The sequence below is a fragment of the Cloeon dipterum genome, chromosome 3 (assembly GCF_949628265.1).
Source record: "Cloeon dipterum chromosome 3, ieCloDipt1.1, whole genome shotgun sequence".
In the NCBI taxonomy this organism is placed as follows: Eukaryota; Metazoa; Arthropoda; class Insecta; order Ephemeroptera; family Baetidae; genus Cloeon; species Cloeon dipterum.
In genome coordinates this window covers 8,424,429-8,451,796 of record NC_088788.1, presented here as the reverse complement: position 1 = coordinate 8,451,796, position 27,368 = coordinate 8,424,429, and the positions used below count along the sequence as shown (strand labels likewise).

The 27,368-nt window shown below is 43.5% G+C and overlaps 2 protein-coding genes and 2 long non-coding RNA genes across 6 annotated transcripts; 3 read left to right on the top strand and 1 right to left on the bottom strand.

The window, feature by feature from the left end:
• Positions 1-226: 226 nt before the first annotated feature.
• On the top strand, positions 227-16,542 carry E23 (Early gene at 23). Of its 3 annotated transcripts, none has more exons than XM_065486931.1 (13): positions 227-692; positions 3,349-3,524; positions 4,151-4,320; positions 6,441-6,546; positions 7,204-7,304; positions 8,409-8,570; positions 8,798-8,891; positions 9,697-10,014; positions 10,759-10,773; positions 11,058-11,378; positions 12,802-13,016; positions 13,460-13,668; positions 15,669-16,542. In XM_065486931.1, the coding sequence occupies exons 1-13, from the start codon at positions 586-588 to the stop codon at positions 15,850-15,852; spliced, it is 2,178 nt and encodes a 725-aa protein (XP_065343003.1). In that variant the 5' UTR covers positions 227-585; the 3' UTR covers positions 15,853-16,542. The 3 variants fall into 3 exon arrangements, with proteins under 3 accessions (XP_065343003.1, XP_065343004.1, XP_065343005.1); XM_065486933.1 differs by lacking the exon at positions 227-692 and adding an exon at positions 2,213-3,172; XM_065486932.1 differs by lacking the exon at positions 10,759-10,773 and having other exon boundaries at positions 229-692.
• On the bottom strand, positions 16,017-19,938 carry LOC135941420 (UDP-glucosyltransferase 2-like). Its single transcript, XM_065486935.1, has 6 exons — positions 19,757-19,938; positions 19,485-19,697; positions 18,746-19,045; positions 18,080-18,458; positions 17,080-17,299; positions 16,017-16,254 (listed from the first exon to the last, which is right to left on the bottom strand). The coding sequence occupies exons 1-6, from the start codon at positions 19,907-19,909 to the stop codon at positions 16,017-16,019; spliced, it is 1,503 nt and encodes a 500-aa protein (XP_065343007.1). The 5' UTR covers positions 19,910-19,938.
• A 1,418-nt stretch (positions 19,939-21,356) lies between these two features.
• Positions 21,357-21,661, top strand: LOC135938691 (uncharacterized). The gene is made up of 3 exons (XR_010574688.1): positions 21,357-21,472; positions 21,538-21,570; positions 21,628-21,661. It is a non-coding gene; the product is annotated as an uncharacterized LOC135938691 (long non-coding RNA).
• Positions 21,662-24,901: 3,240 nt separating this feature from the next.
• Positions 24,902-25,319, top strand: LOC135939143 (uncharacterized). Its single transcript, XR_010574721.1, has 3 exons — positions 24,902-25,029; positions 25,087-25,120; positions 25,170-25,319. It is a non-coding gene; the product is annotated as an uncharacterized LOC135939143 (long non-coding RNA).
• Positions 25,320-27,368: the final 2,049 nt, after the last annotated feature.

Genomic DNA, 27,368 nt, shown 5'->3' with positions numbered 1-27,368 from the left:
ATGCTTGCTTTAATTCCTACGCATTTAGCGGCGAGTGTATTTTCATCTGGCGGTGGCGAGACGCGCGCGCGAGAGAGCGAGGAGTTTGTTTACTCTCTCTCTTCTCTCCCCAGGCCGGTCGGGCTGGCGGGCAGGCGGCGGAGAACGCGGAGAAGGCCGCGGCGGTGCGTCCGAGCGAGCATCGCGAGTGGCCAGCAGTCTGCGTTTGTCCGTGGTTCAGGGTGTGCGGTGCGCGGCGACCGGAGTGGAGCGACCGAGCGGCGACTTTGCGAGGCTCGCGCGGCTGCTGCGGCGGCGGCGGCGGCGCTGATAAAAAGCAAGCGAGCGAGCGGCCGGGCTGCTAGATGGCAATGGCAGCTGCTGCCGCGCGCGGTGGTAAAAAAGTCGTCATCACGTGGCGCCCTCGGTTCGCTTGTCTGGTTTAGCAGCGCATTTCAAAGCAGGTTTCCGCCGCGCGCTAACTGGGCCAGTAGTAAGTGCCGAGTGCGAGCGATCGTCATGAGCAGCGGCGGCGGCGGCTGCACCGCACCAAAGTGAAATCAAAGTGTGTGAACCGCGCCACAGGACTCTCGGTGCTCGCTGGCGATGATAATATCCAAGGACCTCTTCCTGCTGGGCGACCAAGACTACCTGCGCCTGCCCAAGGACGACAAGAGCCGCGCCATGGGCCACAAGTCGGCCGCCAAAAGCAGGTTGGGATTTACGTATATATATTTATGTACAATAAAATATTTTTGCGCGCAGATTTGGGTTAAGGCCGGCTAGCGGCCCCGTCAGCCTGGGACCCCGGCCGCCGGCCGCGGCTGCCCCGCTGACCCACTTGCCGGGGGTGCGGAAGGGCGGGCGGTCGGGCAGTTCCCCTCCCGCCGGTTATTGACCCCTGGTACCAATATGGCCGTCGGGCCGCTGAACTGTGCTGGCAGCTTTCCCTGCCCCTCTCTCTCTCTCTCTCTCGCTCTCTTGCATGCGCACGCAAACCCCTGGTGCTGGTGCTGCTGGTGTCTCGCCGCCGCCGTTGCCGCGCGCACCTAATAAAATCGCAGAGAAAAAAGGAAATTCCGCGTTGCCATCGAGACGGGCGGGTGCATTGTTGCCGGCCGGCCGACCCCGCGGCAGCTCTATTGACCCAGTCACGGTGCTCGAAAAGCGCGAGCGGATCGATGCGGGTCGTTCACCCGCGTGCCTCCGCCCGCCCGCCCGTCCGCCTGCGATATTGCACAAACCAAACACTCTGGCACATCGATCGCACACAGGCAGGCGGGCGAACGAACGAGCGAGCGGCCGGCCCACGATAAAACCGTACTCACACACATGATAAAAGCCTCGGCGCGGTTCAAGGCCAAGTTCACTCCCCGCGAAACGGCCAAGGCCGCCGCACGTCCCTCCGCTCAGGGGGAGGGGGGCCTCGAGGGCCGCTCGCGGGCCGCCATGTTGGTTTTCGGCCAAGGCCGCGTTGCGTCTGGCCGCGGCGGCTCAGGGGTGGCGTGGGCTGGTTCAAGGCTATTTCGGCTCGGCGCGCGTATACGCACCGCACGCACGCGGCCGTGAACTTGCCGCCGCTCGCAGCCGAAATAAACCCGGAGCTCGACGGCGTTCACTTTCATCCGCGCGGCGGTCCGGTCGTTGCAGCGCGCGCGTGTTGCAAGGTGGCAGGTTTCGTCAAACGGTTTGGAAAGAGAAATGCAGTGTGGTTACGAAAACGGCCTTGAACCGCTCTCGGCGTGCATGCACCGGCCAGCGCAGGTAAAAATAACAATAATTGATCCGCTGGCGAGAAGCAGCAGCATCAGCAGCGGTAGAGGAGAGCTAGGGTCACCTTGAGCAGCGTCCCGCAGACGTCATAATGGCGAATAAATCGCGGGCGGCGTGGTTTAATTAGCGACGTGTGCGTGCGTGTTGTGGGAGGTCAGTTTAACGACAGGAAACCCCTGGTTAAGCGCGCAATTGTTCGGCAATCAGGGGGCTGCCTGGGTGCACGGCGCCGCGGGTTGAGGTAGGCAAAGGTCGACGAACCCTGCGGCCGGTCCGTGCGTCCGCCCGCCACACCCTGCCGCTGCATTGGCGCATGCACCGCCACCTGCAGCGGCCGCCGGCACTCTCCTCTCTTTTGCGCAATCAGATAAACAAGCCGCAGCAGCTTCTTCGCATCTCTCTTCTCGCCGCGCGTCGCTCCGGGCGGCTGGCGATCGGTCGGTCGGTCGGTCGACGACCCCGGGGGGTGTCGCTCGCTCCGTGCCCGGGGTCGTCGACCCGCTGCTCACACGGGGGGTGGGTCAAGGACGCGCGCGGAATAGGAAGCGGCCTGGATCTGCGCTGCTGGCGAGGCGGCGGTGGAGGTTGACGACCGCACGGCCCACTTTCACGCGCGCCGCGGCAACAACAGCACACACGAGAGCAGTGCACCTCGATCCACGCGAGCCGCTCGCTTGCTGCTGCTGCGGCTGCCTGGCCGTGTCGAACGCGAGTGAAAGTGTTGGTTGGAAAATCAAATTGAGAATTTTCAGGGTCCGAGCGACCGACCGGGCGGACGACCGCGCGGCCGACCGGCCGGCAGGGAGAGGCCGTTGAACCAGGCAGTCGCGGCCAATCGCTTTCTATTAGGGGGGTTAATTAAAAATTATTGCGAGGTGAAAGTGTCTCGGGGGCAACAAAGGCATCAACCTCGTTCAATTACATCTCTGCTCGTAACCGCGCGCAGCAGATCGCGCGCGCGAGTGGTCGGGAAGGAGCCGTTGCCGTTTCGTAAGCGGGGCGGCCTGGATTCAGGAGATCCGTAGGTCCGGGTCGTCGAACCCAGGCCGCCCACGAGTGCAGGCAGCACTGGGTCAGGCGGCCACCAAAGCCAGCAGCGGCAGCGGCCTGGATACTCGTACGCTTGCGCTGCCTAGTTGGCGGGCGGCTGACTCTAATTCGGGTCGTCGACCCACAACAAACCCCAGCCACCCTTTGTTGGCGAATTCCTCTCCTCTCCGGCCGCTCGACGGGCCGGTCGGTGTGTCGGCAGGCCGCTCCCCCCCTCCCTCGGCGGCGCTCGGCGGCTGCGGCTGGCGTAACCGAGTGTGTGTGCCGCGCGAGTTGCTGGCAGGCTCTCTGTGGCCATGGTGCCTCCCAGGACGAACCCAGCCCTGCACGGCGACGCGAGGAACAAGTCGCGCCAGCTGCTGCTGCTCAGGTAACGGCGCTCGCCACGCCACTCCACGCCACCCTGCCCGGCCCACCCTGCCACCGCCGCCAACGGGACAAACTGGCTCGCTTATTCTATAACGGGCCTCGTTGCTCAACTCTCGCTGCGTATATACATGTTGAGTGAGTGTGTGCTGACCCGCGTGTCCATATGTGTGCTTGCAGGGCGGACAGCACGAGTGTTCACTTCCCTGCCGAGCAGCGCCAGCACTTGGGCCCGCTCAGGCCGGTCGAGCTCGTCTTCAGCGGCGTCTCGGTCACGGTCAACCGTCGACGCATCCTCCGCGATGTCAGCGGCGTCGTCCGCCCCGGCGAGCTCCTCGCCGTCATGGGGCCTAGTGGTGAGTATCTGCTCTTTCCTACGACTCAATCCCACCAAACGAGAAGAATTCTGGTAGAAAAATGTATAAACCTTACACCCTGAATGCACCCCTAAACTTAAAATGAAACCATTTTAGGATTAAATGATTTTCTACCCAAATTTGTCTTGAATAGGAGCCACTTTTCTGGCCGTTTTTTCGGATTTTTGCAGGGCTAGTCAGGGGGTTAATATCAGAGGGCAGAGTTGTGGGTCCTCCTCCTCCTGCCCCTAAATCAGTTTCAAAATATTTTGAAGTCCCTCTATTCCCAGCAGCTCCAGAAATTTTAACATAGCAAATCAGGGCTTTAACCCTGTCCCCGTAAAACCCCAGAAAAGTCAATCTTGGCCACCCCTTTTTATTAAAAGCCACCCCCAAGACCCATCTGTATAGTCTAGAACGTCCTAGACGTTATGGGGTGTGTCACGGGGTGAAATTAGGACCCGCACAGGCTCGGATTGCATCAGCGCTGAAACGTGGCAAAAGTGGCGTTGAGATGTGGGCCGGTTAGCTAGGAAAGGTTTCGCTGGTCACGCAAGCAAGGCGCTGCTGCTGCTGCTGCTGCTGCTTTCTTCCTGCCTTTGCTGACCTGCGGTTGTGCCCGACAGGTTGCGGCAAGACGACGCTGCTGAACGCGCTCTCGGGACGATGCAGACTGGACTCGGGCAGTATTCGACTCAACCGCGAGTGTCTCAACAAAAAGTGGAAGCGGCGGATCTGCTACGTCCTGCAGCAGGACATCTTCTTCACTGACCTCACCTTAAGACAAACACTAGAGGTGAGTGACCCTTGCATGTTTATTCCTCCTCCTCGCGCGCGCGTAACCCAAGCCGCCGCTGCCGCTGCCGCCGCCGCCGCAGCGAGAGAGATGTTCGCGCGCGGCCGTAAATTATACAAGGAGAGGCTCTCTCGCATCGTTTTATGATGCATTCCGCCTGCCTCTCGCTCACTCGCTCGCTCTTGGTGCACTCACACACGCGAGAAAACTTGCTCGCCTCTCATGGGATGCGCCTGGCATGCATAAAAAGTGGCAGTCGGTGCATAAGGAAAGTGGCAGCGCGGCAAATAAATCGATTGCCCTCTTCCTTTTCCGACGCGAAAACTTGCAATTAACTCATTGGTATTTACGCGGCACGGCATATTCATATTTGTGAGTGTGAGTGTGTGTGCGGCGATTGCTACATTTTTAAAGTGTCGGTTTTGTTGCCTGCGCGAACAATGTTAGCTCTGGCAGCTTGTTTGTCTTGAGTAACGACACCGCACTTGGCATGCACCAGCCCACCGACGATGATTGCAGGCCAAAAACTTGGGCTCTTTTCAATTTGTTTGGTTGCACTTTTAGCAACTATGCCACGAAATACCTTCATCCAATTAAAAGGGAATTAGTAAAATTTTGAAACCGAAATTTTGAAAGGATTTTTAATGTTACGCTCATTCACGAAATCATGAAATTGTATAAATCCGCTTTTTTACACTCTTAGAATGCTACGTTTTATTCTGGGGAAGAATCCTTAAAGGATTAAACATGAAAATCGTTTTCAAAATGAATTTTAAAAAGTATAAATATTACTTGATCAGCCGTCATTTTTTAAATTTCTGAATGAAATCCCTGATTTTTTTATTTTGAGCTTGTTATGGACGTTTTGGATAGTAGAGAGAATTTAAAAAAACATCCTAGTTTTCAAATATTTCAATTTTTGAACGAAACAAATGCAAGAAATTGTTATCAAAGAAGGTATAATAGGATATTTTATTACCAGTTTTTAGGACATGGATTTTTGCTGAATTTTCGTGAGTTAAATTTTAAAAAATGAAAGAATCACACCCAATTTTTCTAAGATTTTCGAAGTAATCTACAACTCCAAAATACCTTAAATCGAGCAAAAAGTAGCATTGAAATCGATGGCAATTTGTCAACTCTCAGCAAACCGATTTGTGGCTACCCGAATGAAATGAAATTCAATTCCATCCAAAACGCAAGAGTTTCCATGTGTCATTTTTTTCTCGCTTCTCTACTTGTGATGAAAATTAATCACATCTATAGGGAATAGAATTTTATGGCATTGATCCTAGTTAGAACCAATTGAAAAGCAATTTGGATCGTTTGAAAAAAGTTAATTGATCTCATTTATCAAGCTATTGAGTGTGTTTGTGTGCAAAAAAGTTGGCGCAACGGTTGCGGCCGCAGCGGGGCGAGTTGTTTTTGCGCGCGAGTCCAATATTGGCTGGCGGTCGTCGGCCTGTGAATGCGAAAAACGGCAAGACAAAGGGCAAAAAGGCGGCAATTGTATGTGCAGTTCCGCTCGTTTGCCACTCGTCTCGCGCGCGCGCGGGACAATAAGAAACGGAACGAGGCCATACCGACGCGCAGATCTCTCAACGTTTTTCGCCTTGATCGAATCGCGCGCGCGGGCAACAAAATTGCGGCACAATTAAAATGCATCATCTTTCCAATTAGCGCCGCCGCGTGACATCACTCTCTCGAATTGAAATTCAAATTAGATGCCGGCCGGGTTCGTCCGAGTTCATTCTCTCGTCGCTGGATCGACGCCTGTTGACGCGGAGAAATTATCATTCGACCGCTCACTCTCGCGTCAGTTTCCAACCGAATTCTTTTGAAATTTCCCAGTGTTTTTCATCATCAAGGATTAGAAATTTTCGTTTCCCAACCAACACAAAAGAGAAAATTTAGTTACGTAACATTTGCCTCGTATGGACCCCGCGAGATTTTTTTTTATCTTTGAAACGTCTTTGTGCGGTCGAATTGCTATTCGTCGGCCGAGAATACATTCGTGACATTCGTGTGCGCTTGTAAATTCAAATCTTGCTCTCGGGCGCTGCACAATTATTATGTTTGCATTTCGCTCTGGTGACTGACACCCCTTCTGTTGTCCACAGTATGCAGCCAGACTGCGGTTACCGGATTCAATGTCGTACACTCAGAAAATGCTGCACGTGGACCACATTATTGACGTGCTGGACCTCGAATCGTGCCAGGACACAAGTGAGTATATGTATTAATAATTTTTGATATTCGGTCGCATGCAACTTTGAACTTGAGAGATAAAAATCGTGCGTTGTCCGTCGCCGAAATGACGAAGGCCCCGTTCGCAGATTGAGCGAGATTAACAATCTTGTTTACAGCTTGACCTTGAATTTTTTCGGCAATATCGTGATAAGGGCCGTTTGCGTTGAACTTGAGACGCGCCTAAGTTTCAATCTCTCGCCAAAGTTTCCCTTTTCGGGCTTGCCGCGCTCATTATTAACCTGGATTCGCGAAAGCTGCAACAATGCGAAGAACCGGTTTTACGACTAGACAAGCAAAATTGTCTCTCAGTCAGTGGCAGAGTTGGTTGGTAATTGCGCGCCAGGTCCGCAATTTGGTTCAATTTTTGGCCAACTCTGCCAGTGCCGCGCGATCGACTGACTGACTGACTTTCTCCATCTTGGGCTGGCTCGGCGTTGCACTCTCCGCGCGATATTTGCATGCAACGACGCAATTGTGCCCGGCCGCGCGGCGATAGGCGCAGGCCATAAATAAATAAATAATAGCCGAGCGCTCTCTCAACTAATTGAGTCAATAGACGGCGAATCTGCATGCAAAATACACAACCGATCGAGTAACAACCTGCGTGTGTGTGTGTCTTTCCCTTTGCCGCAGTTATCGGAGATTATTTGGAGCGGGGCCTCTCGGGGGGCGAGAAGAAGCGGGCCAACATCGCGTGCGAGCTGCTCACCAACCCCTCCCTCATGCTGCTCGACGTAAGTCACACAAAAAAATTCCTTCACTTACCAAATTAAACTCGAGGAAGAATGCGAAGGAAATTTTTTACGTTCGTTTTTCGTGCACTGGCTTGGTTTTATGGTATTTGTATTCCTTAAGAGTGAGGAATTTCAGACAAATATTTTTCATCAAGCCATTTAGGTTGTTTTTTGTCATTTATTTTTCTTTCCAAACACATTTGGTGTAGATATTGTTTGAAAAAATTGAAAGCTAAAAATTCTAAAAATCAGAGTTGCGTTGGAATTTTTAAACTGGCCTCTGCGTTAGCAAACAAGCTCTGGACAAGAGAGCGGCCAGTCACGTCACCACTGTTCAGGCTGGCGTCAATTATTTTTAAAGTGATTATTGGGCCGCTTGTTTCAAATTGATTTGTGTTTCCTTGATTTGTTAAACCAAACGATCGGGAAGGAAAACCAACCATCGGTGGTCATAGCAATGATTCTAAAAATTAAATCTCCATCAGATCTCCAGAATTTTTAGCTTGATAAATCAAATTGTATTTTATTTCAACATCCATGACTTTTAATGCATAAGTTAGCATTCGATTTCATTATTTAAAAGGATCGAGAACAATAGCTATAAAAAATTTCCTTTAAAATCAACTCAAATTCCAGATTAACCCTTTGTTTCCAATAAAAAAAATATTAAAAGAAGCTTTATTTAAAGAAAATGTTGAGTTTGAGCAAATTTTTCGCATTGGAAACAACCTAAAAATTATTTTTGTTAGAAAATTCTTGAATACCATGAAACATTTAGGCGGATTTTGGCTTTTGGCGGATTTGTTTTTGCAATTTTAGTTTAATTTAGTGAGTCGTGCTTTCATTTAGTGTCGCACAGAGACAGAAATCATCTTAAATTCCCAACCCTACCAAACCCAAAAATTCTGCAAATTTAAAAATAATAAAATAAACAAAATTCACTAATTGTTTTGCATGTTTTTAAATGGATTAAGAACTCTCCTACATTTTCTTTTCAAAGATACAATTTTTTAAATAGCAAAGATCTTTCCTCCTTTTTGATTTCCTAAAATTTCAGCCATTAATTTTTTCTCTTGAATTTACTGAATAATTTGAACGGTACAGGAGCCGACGTCGGGCTTGGACTCGCACGCAGCCTACAGCCTCATGTCCAATCTCAAGCGCTACGCCGAAAAGTCGGGCAAAACGGTGGTGGTCACCGTGCACCAGCCCTCCTCGCAAATCTTCCACATGTTCGACAAACTGCTGCTTCTCTGCAACGGACAGGTCAGTGGCCTCCCTTCACTTCACACTCTCTATTTATTCAAAATAAATATTTCAAGAGGACAATTGAAAATTAAATTTGAATGCACTCGTTTATATTCCTTGTTGTATAGTGCTAAATTTAGAAATTCTCGAATAGACAAATTGTGAGTTCATTGGTGCGTGCTAACGGTGCGCAAACGAGTGCCGCCTATTCACGTGTGTGTGTGTGTGTGCTTCTCTAATTGCAGACGGCGTATTTCGGGGCTGTAAACAAGGTGGTCGACTTCTTCAACGGGATCGGCTTATCGGTGATGCCCCATTACAACCCAGCCGATTTCATTCGTAAGTTTTTCCTGGCTTGACGTGACAAAGTGGGTCACGCAAACAAACCTGCGCTGTCGTTAATTAAATATTTGACTCGAGAAAATCACCATTCCGAGATTAATCAGTGTGAATGAACTTTTTTTGCGCATATATTTGCCAAGTGTCGAAAGTGCGCTTGCTCTTAACGGTCGTTGCTCTTCGCACCTTCGCACTTTTATTTAAGCCCCCCGAAAACGAATGTCAAGTCCAAAACCAAGAGCACGTAGTTCAATTTAATTTATGTCGACACTTTAATTACATAATGTTCTTCTAACGAGATACGACTTCTTGTTTTCGTTTTCTTTTTGAAGGTTAAAATTATTATTTATGACCGTAACAATTTTTTGTTTAATTATTGCTTTTTAAAAAATTTAAACACCGGAATTATCTAATAATAGCTTCGAACAAAATAATTTAAATAGTTTTAGACATTTTTTTAACTCGCATGCGAAAAAAATTATTTTCGCCGTCAGTTTTATGAATTTTGTTTAAATTTAAGTCTTGAAAAATATTGTTCTTGACTATTTCTGTAAAAAGGCCAAAATACTTGATTTTGTCACAACATGAAATTACACGCACAGCCCAAATTATGGGGTGAAAAATATTATTTTAACGGTCAAACCGATTTCCAAGGGTTAATTTTTTTAAAGAGCAAAAATATAGATTTTCAAGCAACCCGGAAGTGAAATAAAACCTTCATATCACAGCTTGGACATTTTTTTAGCTTACATTCAGACATTGATTTCCCTTTGTCTAAAATGCGCATTTGTCTTTTGCGTCGTAGTGGAGCAGGTGAAAGGGTCGGACGAGCTGCGGGAGCGGATCATCAGCGCGTCGCGGCAGGCGCGCAACCAGCCCGACTACCCGCAGGAGCTTCTGCCCGACTTCGTTCCCAACTCAATCTGTGATAACAAATACATGTACCAGGAGAGCCGACTCCAGTCAAACGGCCACATCAGCAGCAGCCGCTGCCCCTCGTGCCCCTCGTGCCCCCCGGTGCACATCAACTGCGCCCACGCCCACGCACACGCCGGCAACCCCCAGCGACCCTCGCTCTGCGTCTCCTCAGTCACCGAAAAACAGGGCGTCTACACCGCAGTAGGTGAGCCTCGAAAACACTTTGTTTTAATTGTTTTATAATTATTAAAAAATGACCAAAGTAATTGGTGAGGTTAGAAATTTTGAAGAAGCCGTAATATTTGTTTGTAATTTTATTTGTAGATAAACATGTCCGGTTAAATCATAATTCCATTTCTATTAATTTGGTTTGTTGATAATTTTAAACAATTTTTTAATGATTGTTCAAAGAGAGATTATTCTTATCTAGGAAGTTATTTTTCTAATGAACTTGTTCACGGCCTAACGCGTTTTTTCTCGTCACGGACGGCTGTTATGAAAACGTGAATCGATTCAATCAGAGTTGTATATGAATATTATCTCGTCTTTGCCATTACCGCGTGTTGCGTAAAAAGGCAGCCAGCCGCAGCTAGTGTTTGTTGATTAGCGCTGCGCCATCGTGTGTCACGCACAATATTCGCTCCATCTCGGAGCTGCCACCGCCGCTGCAGTTAGATAATAAATGAGTTGTTGCAACACACAGGCTGCAGCACAAAGAGACTCGGCGGCAGACGCGAGTGAAAATGACCTTAAATTTTTCCATTTCGAAACGAAGGTTAATAGTTTGCTGGATGCTATTTGCGTTCTTGTTTGCTGTCAATTGAAATCGCGGCGCGAGCGTCACACTCTCTTTCTTTGGGTCATGATTTATCTGGAAATACACACATATACGCACCGTGACTCATTTATTAATCCAACCCTTTTCCTCCTTTCTAACGCTGCCGGACAGACTGCAACTGTCGAAGTAAGCCACACACCCCAAAATCCCAAGACGGGGAAATTCGCTCTTGACTCCGTTGCCATGTCGTAGTCCCCGAAGCTACCAAATGGTGGCGTCAAATAATAATTTTTGCTCTTTTTTAACCGTTTAAAACGAAAAATTTAGTATTATTTGATCAGAATTTTTGTATAAAAACAATTATGTGCATTATAAGCCAAATTTTCCATGAGCGAATTTTCCCTTACTTAGTAAACCGCACCAAAACTCCACCAACTCGAATCTAATTTCAAATTCTCCTTCCTGGACAGTACGGGAAGACGAGGGCCGGTCGCTGTGGACAGACAACCAGAGCCACGGGTCGACGAGCAGCAGTGGCGACGATGAACTCAGTTGGCCGACCAGTTTTTGGACTCAGTTTAGTGTGTTGACGCAGCGCAACTTCCACGAGGCGAGGCCTCGTATGTTGTCCAAGCTCAACTGGATCCAGACATTCGGCCTCGGCGTGCTGGCCGGCCTCCTCTGGTTCCAACTGGAAAGAAAAGAGGAAGCCCTGCACGACATCCAGGGCTGGATGTTCTTCTCCACCACCTACTGGATGTTGTTTGCTCACTTCGGAGCGCTCTCCTCCTGTGAGTTACCGTTTTTTATTTGGTTTGATTATAAAAATTCGAGTGAAAGCCGCAAGAGTGTTCGAAAAATCTAAATTTTGAAGTGGGAAGTTGTTAAAAATAATTTTTAACTGGGCTTTAAATACTCTCTAAAAATTAGGAAAGAGGTGAAAGTTTCCCAGGTTGCTGTCGAGTGATTTTGCGAGAAAATCTGCGATTTATTCAATCACTCTCTCCATATTAAAATATCACGATTTATTTCACAATTACAATATTGATTAGAATTTGCTCACAAAGTTGAAAAACATTGACAAAGCCTTTAAATTTTTGAGAAAATTGGCATATATTAAATTTTAACTGTTGCTCATGGCCCTATTTGAAATATTTTGGCTTCATTCATCTAAGACTCGACCTAAAAATATTCATTTTTTGGTTTGAAAATAAAAGGAACATTTAGAAATTAAGCGGAGAACGTTTGCAAATATACAAAGTAATTTTAGCACTTAAATCGAAATTATCTCTGCGAGTGCTTCCTGCGAGCGAGCATATTATTCATTATCTCGTGCCTTTCGGATTTCCCAACGAGACAAAGAGAAAACGTGACCAGAATGTTTATTTTTTCCGTTGGTGCTCATCGGAACAAAGTTTCACGGCCGTCAACGGGACCCGGTTTTTGTTAAACAAATTATGCAAATTAATTAGATAAATTCTAACATTAAAAGCGCTGCCAAAATTCTTGAGATTTTTAGCTACCGAATTTTTGATCCAATTCTTTATGTCCGGTTCCTCCCTCATTCATGCGGCAATTTTTAAATTTAATTTTTTAAGGACCTTTCCCCAATTTAATTATTTTCCGTTGGCTCTGCGATAAAAGTCATCCGAGTGCACTTAACTTTCGTTTTCTTTTTCTGATTTGAATTTTTCGCGAAGGCAACCTTGGGCGTCGTCGTTGCGAGGCGTTATCTATCTATCAGCTCGCGGCGACGAGTACACCCAGTATAAATATTTGACACAACGCAAAGTTCGTTCGCCTCTGCGCCGCGCTTGCGTTCGCCGTCGTTTCATAACACATGCAAGTGTGTCACAATCTCTAGCTCGCTCGCTTCCCCAAAACGACTCTTTTATTGCTTTTGTGCATGACCACGCTCTCGTTGCAACACGCGGCTACTTCTCTTTATTTTTTTTAAATATAATAAAAGCAGTACGTTTCGATCCCATTCATCGATCCGTGACTTGTTGTGTCTCGCCGATTATCAAAAAACGTGTCGTTTATCCAAATTACGCCGAGAACGGAAATCCCGTTTTTTATTGGGCCAAACCGAGGGAATTTCTAAACGCCGATAGCAAAACCTTGAAACCTTTATATTTTCCGTCTGTCTGTGTGTGTGTGTGTGCATGCCGAACGAGGCGAGGGTTAAAAATAAATTGTGTGTTTGTTGCGCAGTTCCGCCCGAGCGAGAGGTGATAAACAAGGAGCGTCTGTCGGGCGCGTACCGTCTTTCCGCTTATTACCTGGCCAAGATGGTGGGCGAGTTACCTCTGACCGTGGCCTTGCCCTTCGTCTACCACATAATATCCTACCCCATGCTCGGCTTCCACAGCTTCCCCGTGTTCGTGACACTTCTGGCCTTTTTGCTGCTCAACACAATTGTGGCCCAGGTACGTTCCTCTTCGTTCCACTTTTTCCCGCCAAAATTCGCGAATTCATTTCCTTATTTTTAATGGTTGTTGGCATAGTATTCAATTGAGATTTTTGAAATCCACCGCCACAATTCACCAACGGGGAAAGTCTGTTTAGTTTTCGAGGCCACCAACTGATGGCGCCACTGCTCATTTACAATTTATTTAGATTTCAATCGCGCTTGACTGAACTGATCTTGGTGTTGAACACTTCAAATCAAATGTTTTTACACCAAGACTCCACTGTAGCAGGATAACATGAGAAATCGCAGTTTTCGAATGTTTCTAAATGAACCGTGGCGCCATCTGTAAGCAGCTCCGAACACCAATTAACGATTTTTCGCTCCAAAAACCTTAGAATTTATTTTAATCCCCTTGAAATGATTTTCTGGAGTTGGAATTGAGGATTTTTGGCTTTGCAGAGTGTGGGCTTCTTCGTGGGAGCCTCGTGCATGGACATGCAGGTCTCCATCACCATCAGCGCCCTCTACACGCTGGCCACACAACTCTTCGGCGGCTACCTGGCCACCAACATCTCGCCGTGGCTCAAGTGGCTGCAGTACCTCAGCATGGTGCACTACGCCTACCAGAATATGCAGATCGTCGAGTTTGGCGAAGGCTCGCCCATCATGTAAGCTCCAAAATCCATTTTATTTAATTTTAAGCCTAAAATTCCATTAGCTATACGTATCAAACTAATTCTAAAAAAGCTTTACACGTGCTGAAGTAAATTTATGAGCACACAAGCATTTATCTCTTTGGGAGACGATTTTCACGGTCTAATTTTGGTTGTGTACAACAACAAATAATAAAAGGCCTAATTAAATTATCGAAACGAACCCTTTTGTTGTTTTCACGGCCGCCTTTAAATTCCTTTCCGTGATATTACGGAATTGTGTTCCACTAATTTCTCTTTATCGAAACACAAACAATAAATGTCGTTAACGTAAACAATTAACCAGTGACTTGTTTTTATTGCGGTTATGTCAACAGAAATTATTGAGAAATTTTTCGTTGGTTGCCACCTGCCACCGCGAATTGCCGCATTTTCAATCGAATTCCTCTCGCGCTTATCTCTTTCTCCGGCGCCTCGCTCGACGCTTTTTAGAAAGGAGGACAGTCAATATTTAAATTCCTAAAACTTTCACGCGAACTCGTGGACAATGTTATATAAAAGACGAATCTCAAATATTTGATTATGATTAAGCATTATCTATTCTTAAAAATAGAAAAATGTGCGGTGGAGATAATTTTTTGTAAAAACGGGATTAGCTTCGAGGTTTTCTTGCTCGTGTTGGAAAATAGATTTAGCTTTATAATTCCGTGGCTATGAATACTAGAGGAAAAAAATCATCTGGTGGCCAATTTGAACAGCTGATTAAATTTGCAATTTTTCCATTTCTGGAAAAATGTTTCTTTCACTAATTTACCGGTAAAGATGATTTAAATATTTAAAATCAAAAGTTATGCAACTCACAAAAAGTTAAAAAAATGCAAAGTATATTGAGCTTGAATTTATGGAAACTATCTTTGAAGAAATTAAAACACTTCAAGTCTTTACATTTTTACACGCGATATTCCCAGGACACTTTTCTGTCGGAATATTTTGGAAAAATCATTACCTTATGCGAAAGTAAAAGAAAAGTGGCACGTATGATTCGATTTATCTTGCTGAGCAGGTTCCAAAAGTATTTAATTCATTTAAATCCGACAATTTTTAAGAGTTTTGAAGTTACGGAGGTGTCGGTCTAGCGACGTTCCATAAAAAACTGGAACTTATTCATCTTACAAATTGTCATATTTCATTTGAAACAATAAAACATGGTAGCGAATTACACATTAAGCCACTAATTTAGGACAGATTGCAAAGAGAAGAATCGAAATCGACCTTGAAAGCTGAGGGATTTGTAAAGAAATTATTTGACCAATTTATGATTTTGTTTGTTACCTGGCCCTCTTTAGATTAATAAGAAAATACAGCTCGAATATAAAATCCTTGATTTAAATCACAAATTATCAAATCAACTAATATTCCAGTTATTGCAAAGCCGAGATTGGCTGCCTGCATTACTTGTTTTTTTAAAAAAGGTTTACCTATTTTGATGATAGTTTCATAACAAAGCTGAGTAATGTAGTTTCAAAATACAGTATTTTGCGTCGTTAACTGATAACACCGCTCTGCTTTCGCTCTAATTCTTTTAAAATAATTCACTCGTCGCTTCATTTGTCGTGTTCTCATTACCCTAACATTATTAACTGTTTAGTTTTCTGTAATATACTTTAATTTTTACAAAATATATAATTAATTTTAACAATAATGCAGCGTTATATTAAATAAGAGCTTTTATCAGACTTCTAACTTCATACATTTTAAGTTAATCATCCATATTTCCATCTTTATATATATTTTTCTGTGTAATAAAACAATCACTTAAATGAATATAGTCAATGGAATCATATATACTGCAATATTCAGAGATATTTAAGATGATAATGACAGCAAAAAATATTTTTTTTCATTTTATTGTAACGCTTTATAATTACTCATTTTAGCAAAAACGATCGTTTTTTTTTAATTTTCGGACTAAGAGGCCCAAATTCAAATTGATTTTCGCGATTTTTTGTCGGCAGGTGTGCACCGCAGTCCAAGTTCGAGATATGCGCAAATCAAACGAGCATCCCGGTGGAGGAGATCCTGACGGCGCAGGGCGCCAACTTGCCGCTGTGGGCGAACACGCTGGTGCTGCTGCTGTTCCTGATCGTGTTCCGCGTGCTCGGTTACGTGGTGCTGCGCTACTTCCGCCGGCCCAAGTGAACAAACATTCCTCAAGTGCCTTGACACGTGCCAAGTGCTTTTAAAACACAAAAATACGATACATAGACGAGAGACCGAAAATCGCTAAAAAAAAAGAAATGAAACGAACGTGTTTGTTCCCACCTGGTGGCGGGCGGCGCCGATGTCGGCGCCGCCTCTCGCTTTTATTTCCGCAGCACGACAACGACGAGTAGAAAAATGGCGGCGGCGGGCCCCAGCAGCGCGGCGCCGACCACGTCCAGGCTGTGTCGCTGCCAGAAGCGGAGCCGCGGCGCCGACCACGCGTCCCCCCGACCGTCGCCGCGGCGCCGCAACACCCACTCCACCCAGAAGACGGCCTTCTCCAGCGCCGCCCCCGTCTCCGCCCCCGCCACTCGACGCTGCACACTCGCTTCTTTTATCCTTCGCAATCAAACAGAGTTGTTTATTTTCAACAATAAATACTTTGAAATGTCAAAATGTACAAAAAAAAAATCCACCGGGCTCACGCCAACCTTTCATTTTAGCTTGACAAAATGTTCCGAACCCAAAACAAATATTAAGACCACAGATTTTATCATATGCATTGGATGATGTCTATGTTTTAAAGTTTTAAAATGTTTAAAAATGCTGGAGCGTCCGCCATGTTGGAATATGTGATAAAAAAATGGCTGAAACTCGAATTAAATCTTAAAAATACCTAGAAGAGAATATATGGCGTCTATTTCAGTCCTCTAAGTGTTACACGAAATAGTGAAAATTCATTTTTCTGGATCATTCAGGCCTCTACGCAACTATTTGACCACAGAACTGGAATCTTCTGACTCTTTTACGGAAGAGAAAAGCCTTTTAAGTTTCATTTTCAAACCCAAAAAAATGATGTGAATATCTATTTGATTTTCCCGCCATTTTTGTTTTTTCTCAATTTAATAATATAGTATCTGGGCAATTTTTTAAAATGTTCCGAAGTGAAAATGCGAAAATGTAGATATCTGCAACTGGTTTTAGGCGTTTTTCCCTCGGTGACCCAGAAAAAGCGATTTTGTTTCAAGAGTTTTTCATTTATGAACATTTCAATCATGATTTTACGTAACTTAATTATTATCTTCTAAAATTACTTCATTACTTTTACTGGATTTTCCAGCCCTGTCAGGCTTCCTTTAAAGAATTTTTTGCCACGTGTGTTTTGGATTTATCGGAACAAAAATGGCTGCGATTGGCGTCAGAGAATGCATTTCACGGGCTCACCTGGGGTTTGTGGTGACCTCTTTCAGGGCCCAGAGCAGCGAGGGTGTCGTCACGTTGCGCATCTCGAGCATCACGCCCAGATTGTCCCTCTGCGTGCGTTGGGCACGGATGCGTTGGTCGCCGAAGACAGGAATGGCCACCACGGGCACGCCGAAGTGGGCCGCCTCCTGCCCGCTCACCGGCCCGCCGTGCGTGATCATGGCCACCGTGTTTGGATGGGCTAAAATACAGTCAATTCTTAAATATTATTTTTTTTAAATATTTAAATAAGTGAATTGTTTGGCGACGAAACTAATTTTTATTTGTTAATAAAAATGGCGGGATGCATAAGAACGTCTGTTTTTTAATGTTAAAAAGTCCTGGTTTAATTTTTTCTATCTCCCTGAAAAAATAAAACGAGAACAAAATTATTCTACTCTTTCTTATTATTAAATTTCCTACATTTATTTGTAGTATAAAAATATGGCTCTAATCACATCAGCCTGAATTTTTTGAAATAATTCTGATCAAATAGAGCACGAAGTCGAGAAGAGTCTAGCGGTGAGAAGATTTTGCAATTCTGATGATTATTTGTTCTGACGATATTTATTATTATAAACATTAGAAAAATCGGAAAAGTCGTGTTTTTCTGTGCCATGGTGGAATCTCTTAAATATAAAGCAAAGGACCACTTTAAAAATTTCACACAGGCCTTATTTGATCTGCTTTTAAGCAGGGTTTAATTTAATTAAAAATAATGCTGTTTTTTTAAAGAGCACAAAAAACAACTGAAATTTTCAAGTAAATACCCAGAATTACCTTTTTACTTGACCAATAACCTTTAATTTGGTGTCAAGTTGATAGAGAGGAATTCGATGCATATACACCGTTTTTTACGAGATCAAAAAATACTGTGTTTAAAAAAAACGGCGGTGTGATTTTCAGTAATGTAGTTAGAATGAGCCAAAACTGTTTTCTCTGTTCTACGTCCCATTTAAAAAAAGAAAACCATTTTGCCAACCTAGCACCTCCTGCTGGTGGACCCACTTGGCGATGAACACGTTTTCCGGCTTGCCCTGCAGTTCGTCTTCGTCGTAGACCCAGACGACGCGCTGCGGCAACGCTCTAAATGCGTCAACAAAAACCTGTCTCAGGGCCGGCGGCATCTGCGAGCACCTGAGGCTGCTGCCGAACGAGAAGTAGATGAGGCCAGCGTCGGCGCCATCCAGGAAGGCCTGCAGCTCGTCCGGCAGCGGCCACGGCGTCGACCGGACGTGCAGCCCGCCCACCTCCACCTCCCAGGGCATGCGGGGCACCGGCCCGTTTAACGCTGGATCGGAATTTAGGAGAACCAGCCACGGCTCCGTTTCCCAAACGCTAGGCGCCTCGTTACCAAAAACCTAGTAAAACAACATAAATAGAAAATTATATAAATTTGGGTTATTTTTATTTGTATTTATATTTTAATTTGAATTCTTGTTCTTAAGAAACTATTTTAATTTATAATATTTCATTTTAATATATTCTAATTTTTTTTTAAAGAGAGAGAGTAAAATATAATGCTATTACTGAATTAATTTAAATGCTTCCTTTGTTTCCCTGTCCATTAGACATTAACTGCTTCAATAATAATTAAATATGAAATACAAATTTAAATTGAAAAAAATCTGCTCTTCATAATTTTAACCTCTTTGCTGATGGCGTCCTGCTGTGGCAGATAGTAATAATTGTATCCCAGGGTCCAGAAAGCGTTGGCCAGCACGTTGACCAATCTGTCGGTGAAGCTCATGGGCTTGTTGAGGGCGAGTAGGGGGTGCGGCACGTAGGAAAGAGGTGCCACGCCCGAGGGAAGGGGCACCAGGTCGGAGGGTGCGAACAGCACCAGCGGCACCTCGAAGTACCAGGCCAGACCGTGCAGCGCCTCGTGCAGAAAGTGCTCGGCGATCACCAGGTCGTAGCCGCCCTTGTTCTTCATCACGTCCTTCACCTGACGCAAAAATTGTAGGATGAAAAATACTAAAATTTTATTTCTATAAAAATATATTTAAATGTTCATGGAATAGGGATGTTTATTGGTTAAAAAATAGGTCATTACAAATGTCTTCAAATATTGTTTTAAATTTTGTTCTAAATACATATTAAATGTATATTTAAAGTCCTACCCATAGACAAAGAATTAGTAATAAAAATCACCCTAATTTCAAATATATCACTTTTAACAAATTTAAAAAAAATTGTTCAATAAAAATATTCAATTGGATTATTTTAGATTCCACGATTTTATTTTTTTATTTTATTCAAATATTTAATTACGCATTCGCAAAAACTTGGTAGCAGTTTTAAATCTGCAATTAGCTGGTGCTTATAATTTTCAAATTCAATAACTCTTTAAATACCACATTTAACAGAAATATTCTAAAACACACCTGGGGAGAAGTCATGACGGCGTGCGTGAGTCCGACGGAGACGCGCCACAGGTGCAGGGCCGTGTGGAAAAAGTGCCTGGGCTCCGGCGAGTAGAGCACGGGCCCCTCGTTTGCCAGCGAATTTTTGAACTCGGCGACCGGCCCGTGCATTAGATCGAAGTCGATGTAACCTGGCGGCGCTGCCTTCTGCGGAAATGGACTCAAAACCGTCACCTAATATATGAAAAATTTAATTTTCTTTTAAGTGAATTAAATGTGAAATTATTGGTGACCTGGTGTCCCCTGCGGGCCAGCTCCTTGGTCAGGGCGGTGAAGACGTTGACCTGGCTGGGCGAGGAGGAGGGGAAGACGGCCAGGATGCGCTCGGCCGCCGCCCCGCAGGCCGCAGCGGCCAAAAGTACGGCCAGCAGCACCGGATTTTGCATCACCTCGCGCACAATAACAAGAGCAACACACTATGACAGCGTGGAACGACTCTGCTATCTTATCTAATCGATAAACTGAGATCGTCTTTGCTTAATCTGAAGGTACAATTTGTCTAATTTTAATTGATCCAACTAACCCCCATAAATTAATTAAAAAGAAAGGCATCAGGAACTTGGAATTTTTTATTTTAATTTTTTTTAATATTTTTGACCACCTGGTAAGTTGCATAGCAATGTTTGAGGTTAGCAAATGGCGGGCCCTTCACTCCGTGCCAGAACATCCGCCCTTGTTTATTGGAAATTAGAACGGCTCAGTTTTACCGTGTGTGTGTGTCCTACTGGATTTTGTGGGTTCGCGGTGCGCAGTTTCCGCTCGACGTCCCATCAATGCGGCCGATGCGGGCAACAAGCACTCACTTTTGTCGTGACAGAGCCAATTTACCAATATGCAGTGAGTTTGCTCGAAAGTTTTCACATTTTTAGTTTAAATTTTCTTCCAATTTAGAAGGATGATAAACTTTCTTTTGTGCGGCTCGTCCCCATGCTCCTTTAGAACTTTGCTCACAGCGCTCTTAATCCTTTGCACATTCTACCCATCGTTACTCGCCGTCCAAAAGGTTAAAATACACCAATTTTAATAATATTTAGATGATCAAAAATGATTATACAACAATATCAGCATTAAATTGTTTTTTTCTGATTATTTCATGCTAATATTTCTAATAAATTTAATATCAAATTGACAATTTGACTCGAGGAACAATGATGGTTGCTATTATTTAACTGCTCAGGTCTTCAAGAAATATTTTATTGATATTTGTGAGCATGCATCACTTTCAAATCGTTCAATAGGAAAATGCAACCCGTGAGAGCCGGAAATCACAAAACGCCATCAAACTGACAGGGTGTAAGTGACCAACAATTAATTAGGACTCAATAAATGATCGAAGTTCATAGTGCTTGGCAATGGGCAAGCTCTGATTCTGGAAAAGCCCAAACGAAGGCAAATCATCATTAAGTGCTGCGGCAACACAAAATGCCAAGTCTCAAACGCGACGCTGAGCGTCACGACCGCGAGCAAAGTCACGGTAGTCCTGCTGACTACCCTGCGTACTTCGGCATCCACCGAAGCGGAGACAAGCTCTTTGGGTTTGCAAAATATTGTTCTAGCTGCACCAAAAATCGATAAACGTCATAAATTAATGTTTTTCGTTTTTTAAATCTCTTAATAATTTGAAATTTATTAAGAAGTCATAAATCAATTTCACAGAAACGTCAACTTCTTCAACCCCAACTGCCACATCAACATCAACGTCGACTTCAACATCAACTTCTACGTCAACATCAACGTCGACCTCAACGTCAACTTCTACATCAACGTCGACCTCAACTTCTACGTCAACATCAACTTCAACCACAACTACAACTTCAACCACAACTACAACTTCAACTACAACTACAAGACCAACTTCAACATCCACATCAACTTCGACCTCAACTTCCACGACGGTATCAACTACAACAACCGTAACTACAACTACAACCACTCCAACGACAACCACTGTGAGTTTTAAGCCACAAAATACAATTTTAAATCTTTGCAACTATTTTCTTTTCTGTCTGATCAGGCGTCGTGCCCAGCCGTCAGCTGCACCGTAGATGTAAAAATGGCCTCTCCGCCTTCCATATTCTATTAATTAAAATTATTAACATTTCAGCAAGCCTTGTGGAATGAAGTTAACACTTTCAACAGTATGCCGAACATCAAAATGATTTGGACATACTCATTATAAAATTGTAATTAATTCGCAGCCGTCTCTTCAAACGGGGTCAAGCTGACATCTGGCTACGCGATTATCCTTTGCAACAAGAAATACGTTCACAGCGATATCGCAGTAAAATTTTGTAAAAATTATTTGATTTCAAAAACTGACTTGATGAGTTCACAGGCGAATTTAGCCACTGCTTACTCAAACTGCTGCCAGTACGGTATGAAGCTGGCCTCGTTCACCGACCAAAGTCAAGTTGATTGCCTGAAAAACCACTTCAGTAAACTAAATTGACCTGAAATAGTGAATTCGTGCGAATTGTGATAAAATTTCAATAGGCTCTGGACCGACCTGGGTGGCGGCCAGCATCACCGGCAGCATTGTAAATCCGCGCTGGTGCACTGAGAACTCATCTTTCTACTTGAAGGACTTCACGGCGGCCAATCCGACCCTGCCTGGTCCCGGATACGACGCTATCAGTATGGATATCAGTACCGGCACCCTTTCATACGCAAAAACGACGGACGTCTTTTCTTGGACTCTGTGCGTTGTGTAAATTATCAAAATTAGCGAAGAAACCGTGTAAAAAGGCTCAATATATACTTACCGAAAAAAATAATTAGCGTTACAGAAGCAAACGAGAATTGGACGACCTGAATCATTTTATTTATTGCAAAATAACCCATTTTCCCGTTACTTGTATTTATAATCAAGCGTTTTTAAAGGTTCTGATTATAATTTGAATCTGCTAAATTTGAATGAATTTTTTCAAACGTCAGCCACCGTGAATTTGTCTGAGCTGTGGTTTAAAAAAACGATTAATTCCGGAGAAATATATTAGTGACCGGCTGACCGCACTATCAAACATCATGTTTAAAATATTGTGAGCTGCCAGCAAAAATTCTCAGCCGCCGCTGGGATGAATTTCGACTTAAGCCGATGAGAATGAGCCAGCCGCCGCCTCAAAATGGCTCGACTGAGACGTCTAGCAAGAGCAAGTATGGATTTTTGTGTTATTATCTAAGTTGGATTAATAAAAAATAAGGTAAAAACATCAACTTGCTCAGCTGATTGTGAAGCTTATCATATTTTTTACTTTTGAAAATTGAAATAAATTTTTTTATTTATTCAAAATTGAAATAAAGTTTAGGCACAATTATCTAAAAATATTGTGTAATCACAAAATTTGTCCTAAAATAAATAGACAAAGGGAGTATGACAAAAAAATAAACACTTGAACAGGATTTTACTACAAATGTCAAGTTTCTGCGTCACTATAGCTGTTTGTATGGTTATATATGCGACACAAAGCTCTGTATTCGTAATACATACAGCAGGCATGATGGATCAATTTCCATCAGAGTAAGCACTACTATACCTCCAGATCGATGTTGACAAACTAGTTTAAACTGTTCCGAAGCCTCTTTTTAAGTTTGTTATACCTGCTGGGACTCTTATAGTTTTAAATTAAATTAAATTCTCTTCAGACAATTATTGTTGATTGTTTTGCTGAGCATCTGCCCGTATTCTTATCGGGTTTGGTTATCTGCGTTAATTATTTTTTTATTCGGATAACAGGTTTTTAAATAATTCATTGATAATTTTAAATTCTGTAAATCTTGGTGACTCAAATAGAAGGGAGGAAAAAATTCAAAATGCATAGTAAATTTTTGCTGTTTGAATTAGTCTGCTTAAATAATTACATCAAGTACATTATTTGTAAAGCATTACTCACGGTCTTTCTCACGCTTCCCAAGATTTAAATGTTTACATCAATATATTTTGCGATTGTTCTTCAATTCTCTAGCCTTATATAGACTTAAAAGTTATATGATATTCGCGGCCAAACCATTACTCAAAAAAATCTGATTGAGGGACGCACGTTCATGACTTGAAGTATAATTAGGGAGAAAAGTTTCTTAGGCAGCGGAGATAACCAATCGGAGGCAGATCATCGCCAAGTCCTACAGCAATCAGAAACGTCGGAAAGGTACGAGACATTTACATGAACCTCAACTCTGGCACCCCTTTTTCTACGCCAAATCGACGGACGTCTTGTTCTGGACTCTGAGCGAAAAGTGAAATATGATGTCTGCAAAAAAATTTAAATGTTCCGTCAATGTGTTTATCAAAAATGAATTATTTTAAACTTTAAATTATTTTGAAGGTTTTTTTTTAAAAAAAAAAGCTCCAATTCACCTCTAGCTTTTGTTAAACTTAATATTATCGAGATTAAGAGTGGGAAATTGACACGACGTGTGCAGGAAGCCCATGTGATTGACGCTTTTCTGTTGTGTATCACGGTGGTTGTTGGATGAATTTCCGGTTAAACTGGCTCATCAGTTGCCATCGAAGTGGACTGTGAATAAGCTTAGATTTTTTGAAACTATAGCGAATGGGTTTGGCGAGATGCTGCTTTTTCCCTTTTGCTTCAGTCCGCGACTCTCGAAATACTTGTCTTTCGCGCTGCTCGTCCTTTATTCGCTGTCCCAGTTGGTGGTCAGCACCATGCAAAAGGTTTGACAATATGAACTCGACCTAGATTTAATTTAAAATTTCGTTTCAACAGGGCAATGCGATCCAAGAGAGAAGGCTCTCCATCTCGGGAAATGCCGTAAAAGTATCAGGGGGTAAGAAAATATAATGCTTCAAACTCACGAGGGGGCAAATAATCGAATAAAAAGTAGGACACGTACAGATTTTGATCAAGGGGAAGTTGAAGCGGAGGCAGATCATCATCAGGTGTTGCGGCAGCAAAAGATGTGCGATTACCCACAAGACAACGGAAAACAGCACGACTCTGCGGACCACACTGAAAGAGTCACAACGGCCCTCAATGGTTACAGAAGCCCCTGAAGACACGACTGTTCCAGACTCCACCACTGAAATACAGGGTTTGTGAAATGTTCAAAGTAGACTCTTCCAAATTTTGACTGCGCAATATATGTCGAAATACTTCTTTGAATTTTTAACCTCATTTTCAAAACTTTTGAAACTAAATGCAGAGACAACAACCGCGGCTACGGAAACCAGCTCGGCGCCCACGACGTCTTCCAGCTCAACTTCAACCACAACAACCACGTCTACAACAACAACCCCGACTACAACAACAACCACGACCACAACTTCAACCACAACAACCCCGACTACAACAACAACCACGACTACAACTTCAACCACAACAACCACGTCTACAACTACAACCACTACACCTACAACCACGACAACCACAACAACCATGGTATTTTCAATTATTTTCACTCTACACCTGTTCCCATTTGATTTAGACAACAAATAAATTTCATTTTACAGAGACCGGCAGTGTGTCCAACAATTAACTGCACCGTGGATGTATAAAAAATCATTCCAAATAAAAAATCCATTTCATGGTTTGATTTTAATTTTCAGATCAGTAAACAGAACGAAGTAAAAAACTTCACGGGTGAGTTTCAGATACAAACAGTTTCAGCTGATTATAAATTTTTGTTCAGCTGTCAATCCGTACGGGGTTCTGCTCTCTGTTGGCTGGGTGATTATGGCGTGCAACAAGAAGTACGTCCACTCAGAAATTACCGTAAGTTTACCTTTTAGCCGGTTATATAATGATTAAAAACACTTGGTGCCGTGGAAATATATGTTGCAGCTTTTCTTTTCTAGCTGAAAATTCCACTAAGGCAGGGACAAACAGTGGGAATTTCCGAGAAATATATTGGACCTATAATTTTACAGGCATATTTTCCAGCAAACGACCTCTTTTAATATAAAAAAGGGTTTCCCAGTTTCGGATCAAAATCACGATCTGAAAAACAAATTACGATTTGGATCAGGTAACCCTGGCCGACGCGTACCTGAAGTGCTGCCAATGGGGAATGAAACTGGCGTCTTTTGCAAACGAAAGCGAATCCTCTTGCGTCCGAACGCCATTCAGTTGAGTTCACAGAGACAAAATACGGATATTTAGTAACTTTAAAGAGTGCAGATAACGAGTGGTCTTGGGTGGCGGCCAGCATAGACGGCAACCCGAGCAACCCGAGGTGGTGCACGGCCAACTCGTCCCACTTGCTCAAGAACTTCACCTCGGCCAACCCGACGCTGCCAGGGCCCGATTACGACACCATTGCCATGGGCATCGGCAACTTGGCATTCACGTACGCCCGGTCCAATTCTACCATGACCTGGATTCTCTGCGAAGAGTGAAATCGTGGACCTGATATTTGCTTATAAATCAAAGTTAATGAAAAAAAGTTTTTAGATATTAAAAATAAGAGTAATGTCAGATTAAGATTTGATTACTATATCTTCTCACCTTCTTAACCTATTAGTGGATGATGATAGCCTGAATTTTTTTAATATCTATTTAAATTTCAAATTTGTTGATGAATACTAAAATCCCTAACAAAAACTTGATTTGAGTTAGATACATTGGAAGAAAAATAAATTATTCAATAAAATCTCCCATGATATAAGAATATTTTGTTTGATTTTTTAAATCACAAGAAAAAAATAGAGGAATGAAATAAATTTTTTTTCTTTCGAGCTCGTTAACTAGCAGCTGGTATACAACCTGGAGAGGCGGGTGGTCATGCTGGTTGCTTCTCAGCTCTGGTAGGCGTCGACCGACGTCAACTTTTGGTGAACATCTAGTCGCTCACAATCAGCGTTTGCTGCGTTTCATGCACGTGGGGATCTCAATTTGTCAGTTTCCGCCCGGATGGCTTCGCTGCAAGGTGGAAAATGAGCCAGCTGCCTCTTCGAGATTGATCGGCTGAGACGTCTAGCGAGAGCAAGTATGAATTTTTTTAAATTATTTTTAATGTTTTATTAAATGGACTCATAAAAATGGTAAAAATGACAACTTGGAGAGCTAATTTAGGGACGTATAGAACTAGTTTAGCCAAGGCCGAAGCCTCTTTTTTAAGTGTGCTGTACCTGTACCGAGACTCAAGTATTAAATTTAATTTAATTCATTTCAGATATTGTTGAGCATCTGCCCGTATTTTTTGGGTGTTTAGTTTTCTGCGTTAATAATTATTTTATCGCTTTGCTATTCAGTTCTGGCTAACCAAAAGTTTTTAGATATTCATAATATATTTTCAATTCTGTAAATCATGGCAGCTCAAATGGAAGGGCAGAAAAATATGGAAAACACAAAAAATATGATACTCGAATTAGTCTGATTGAATATTTAAGATCAAGCATATTTTTGGAAGTCATATTACTCATGCTTTCCCCATATTAAATTGTTATTTGCATCATTATAGTTTCCATGCTTCTTCAATTCTCTAGCCTTATATAAACCTTTACGATATACGCGCGGCCAAATCATTAATAAAAACGTTAGCGCAAAAATCCGATTGAGGGACGCACGGTCATGACTTGAAGTAAATTAGAGAGTAGGCATGTTTAGGCAGCGGAGATAACCAATCGGAGGCAGATCATTGCCAGGTGCTGCAGCAATCAGAAACGACAAGAGGGTACGATTCCATTTCTATGAACCTCAACGCTGGCACCCTTTCGTACGTCAAATCGACGAACGTCTTGTTTTTTACTCTGTGCGTAAAATGTAATATGATATACGATGTCTGCAAAGTTATGAATTAAATTGTTAAATTTCCGTTTGTTTGTTAGTTAATAATGAATTATTTTAAACATTAAATTATTTTTAAGCTTATTTAAAATGATTCAATTCA

What these genes read in the sequence shown, in the direction of transcription:
- E23 (XM_065486931.1), top strand. Translation starts at nt 586, where the DNA reads ATGATAATATCCAAGGACCTCTTCCTGCTGGGCGACCAAGACTACCTG. An exon ending in CCTCCCTCATGCTGCTCGAC is followed by an intron (nt 7,305 to 8,408) that starts GTAAGTCACACA and finishes TGAACGGTACAG; the next exon opens with GAGCCGACGTCGGGCTTGGA. An exon ending in CAACCCAGCCGATTTCATTC is followed by an intron (nt 8,892 to 9,696) that starts GTAAGTTTTTCC and finishes TTTGCGTCGTAG; the next exon opens with TGGAGCAGGTGAAAGGGTCG.
- LOC135941420 (XM_065486935.1), bottom strand. Translation starts at nt 19,909, where the DNA reads ATGCAAAATCCGGTGCTGCTGGCCGTACTTTTGGCCGCTGCGGCCTGC. An exon ending in AGGACGCCATCAGCAAAGAG is followed by an intron (nt 18,459 to 18,745) that starts GTTAAAATTATG and finishes TTGTTTTACTAG; the next exon opens with GTTTTTGGTAACGAGGCGCC. An exon ending in GAGGTCACCACAAACCCCAG is followed by an intron (nt 16,255 to 17,079) that starts GTGAGCCCGTGA and finishes TTGATTGCGAAG; the next exon opens with GATAAAAGAAGCGAGTGTGC.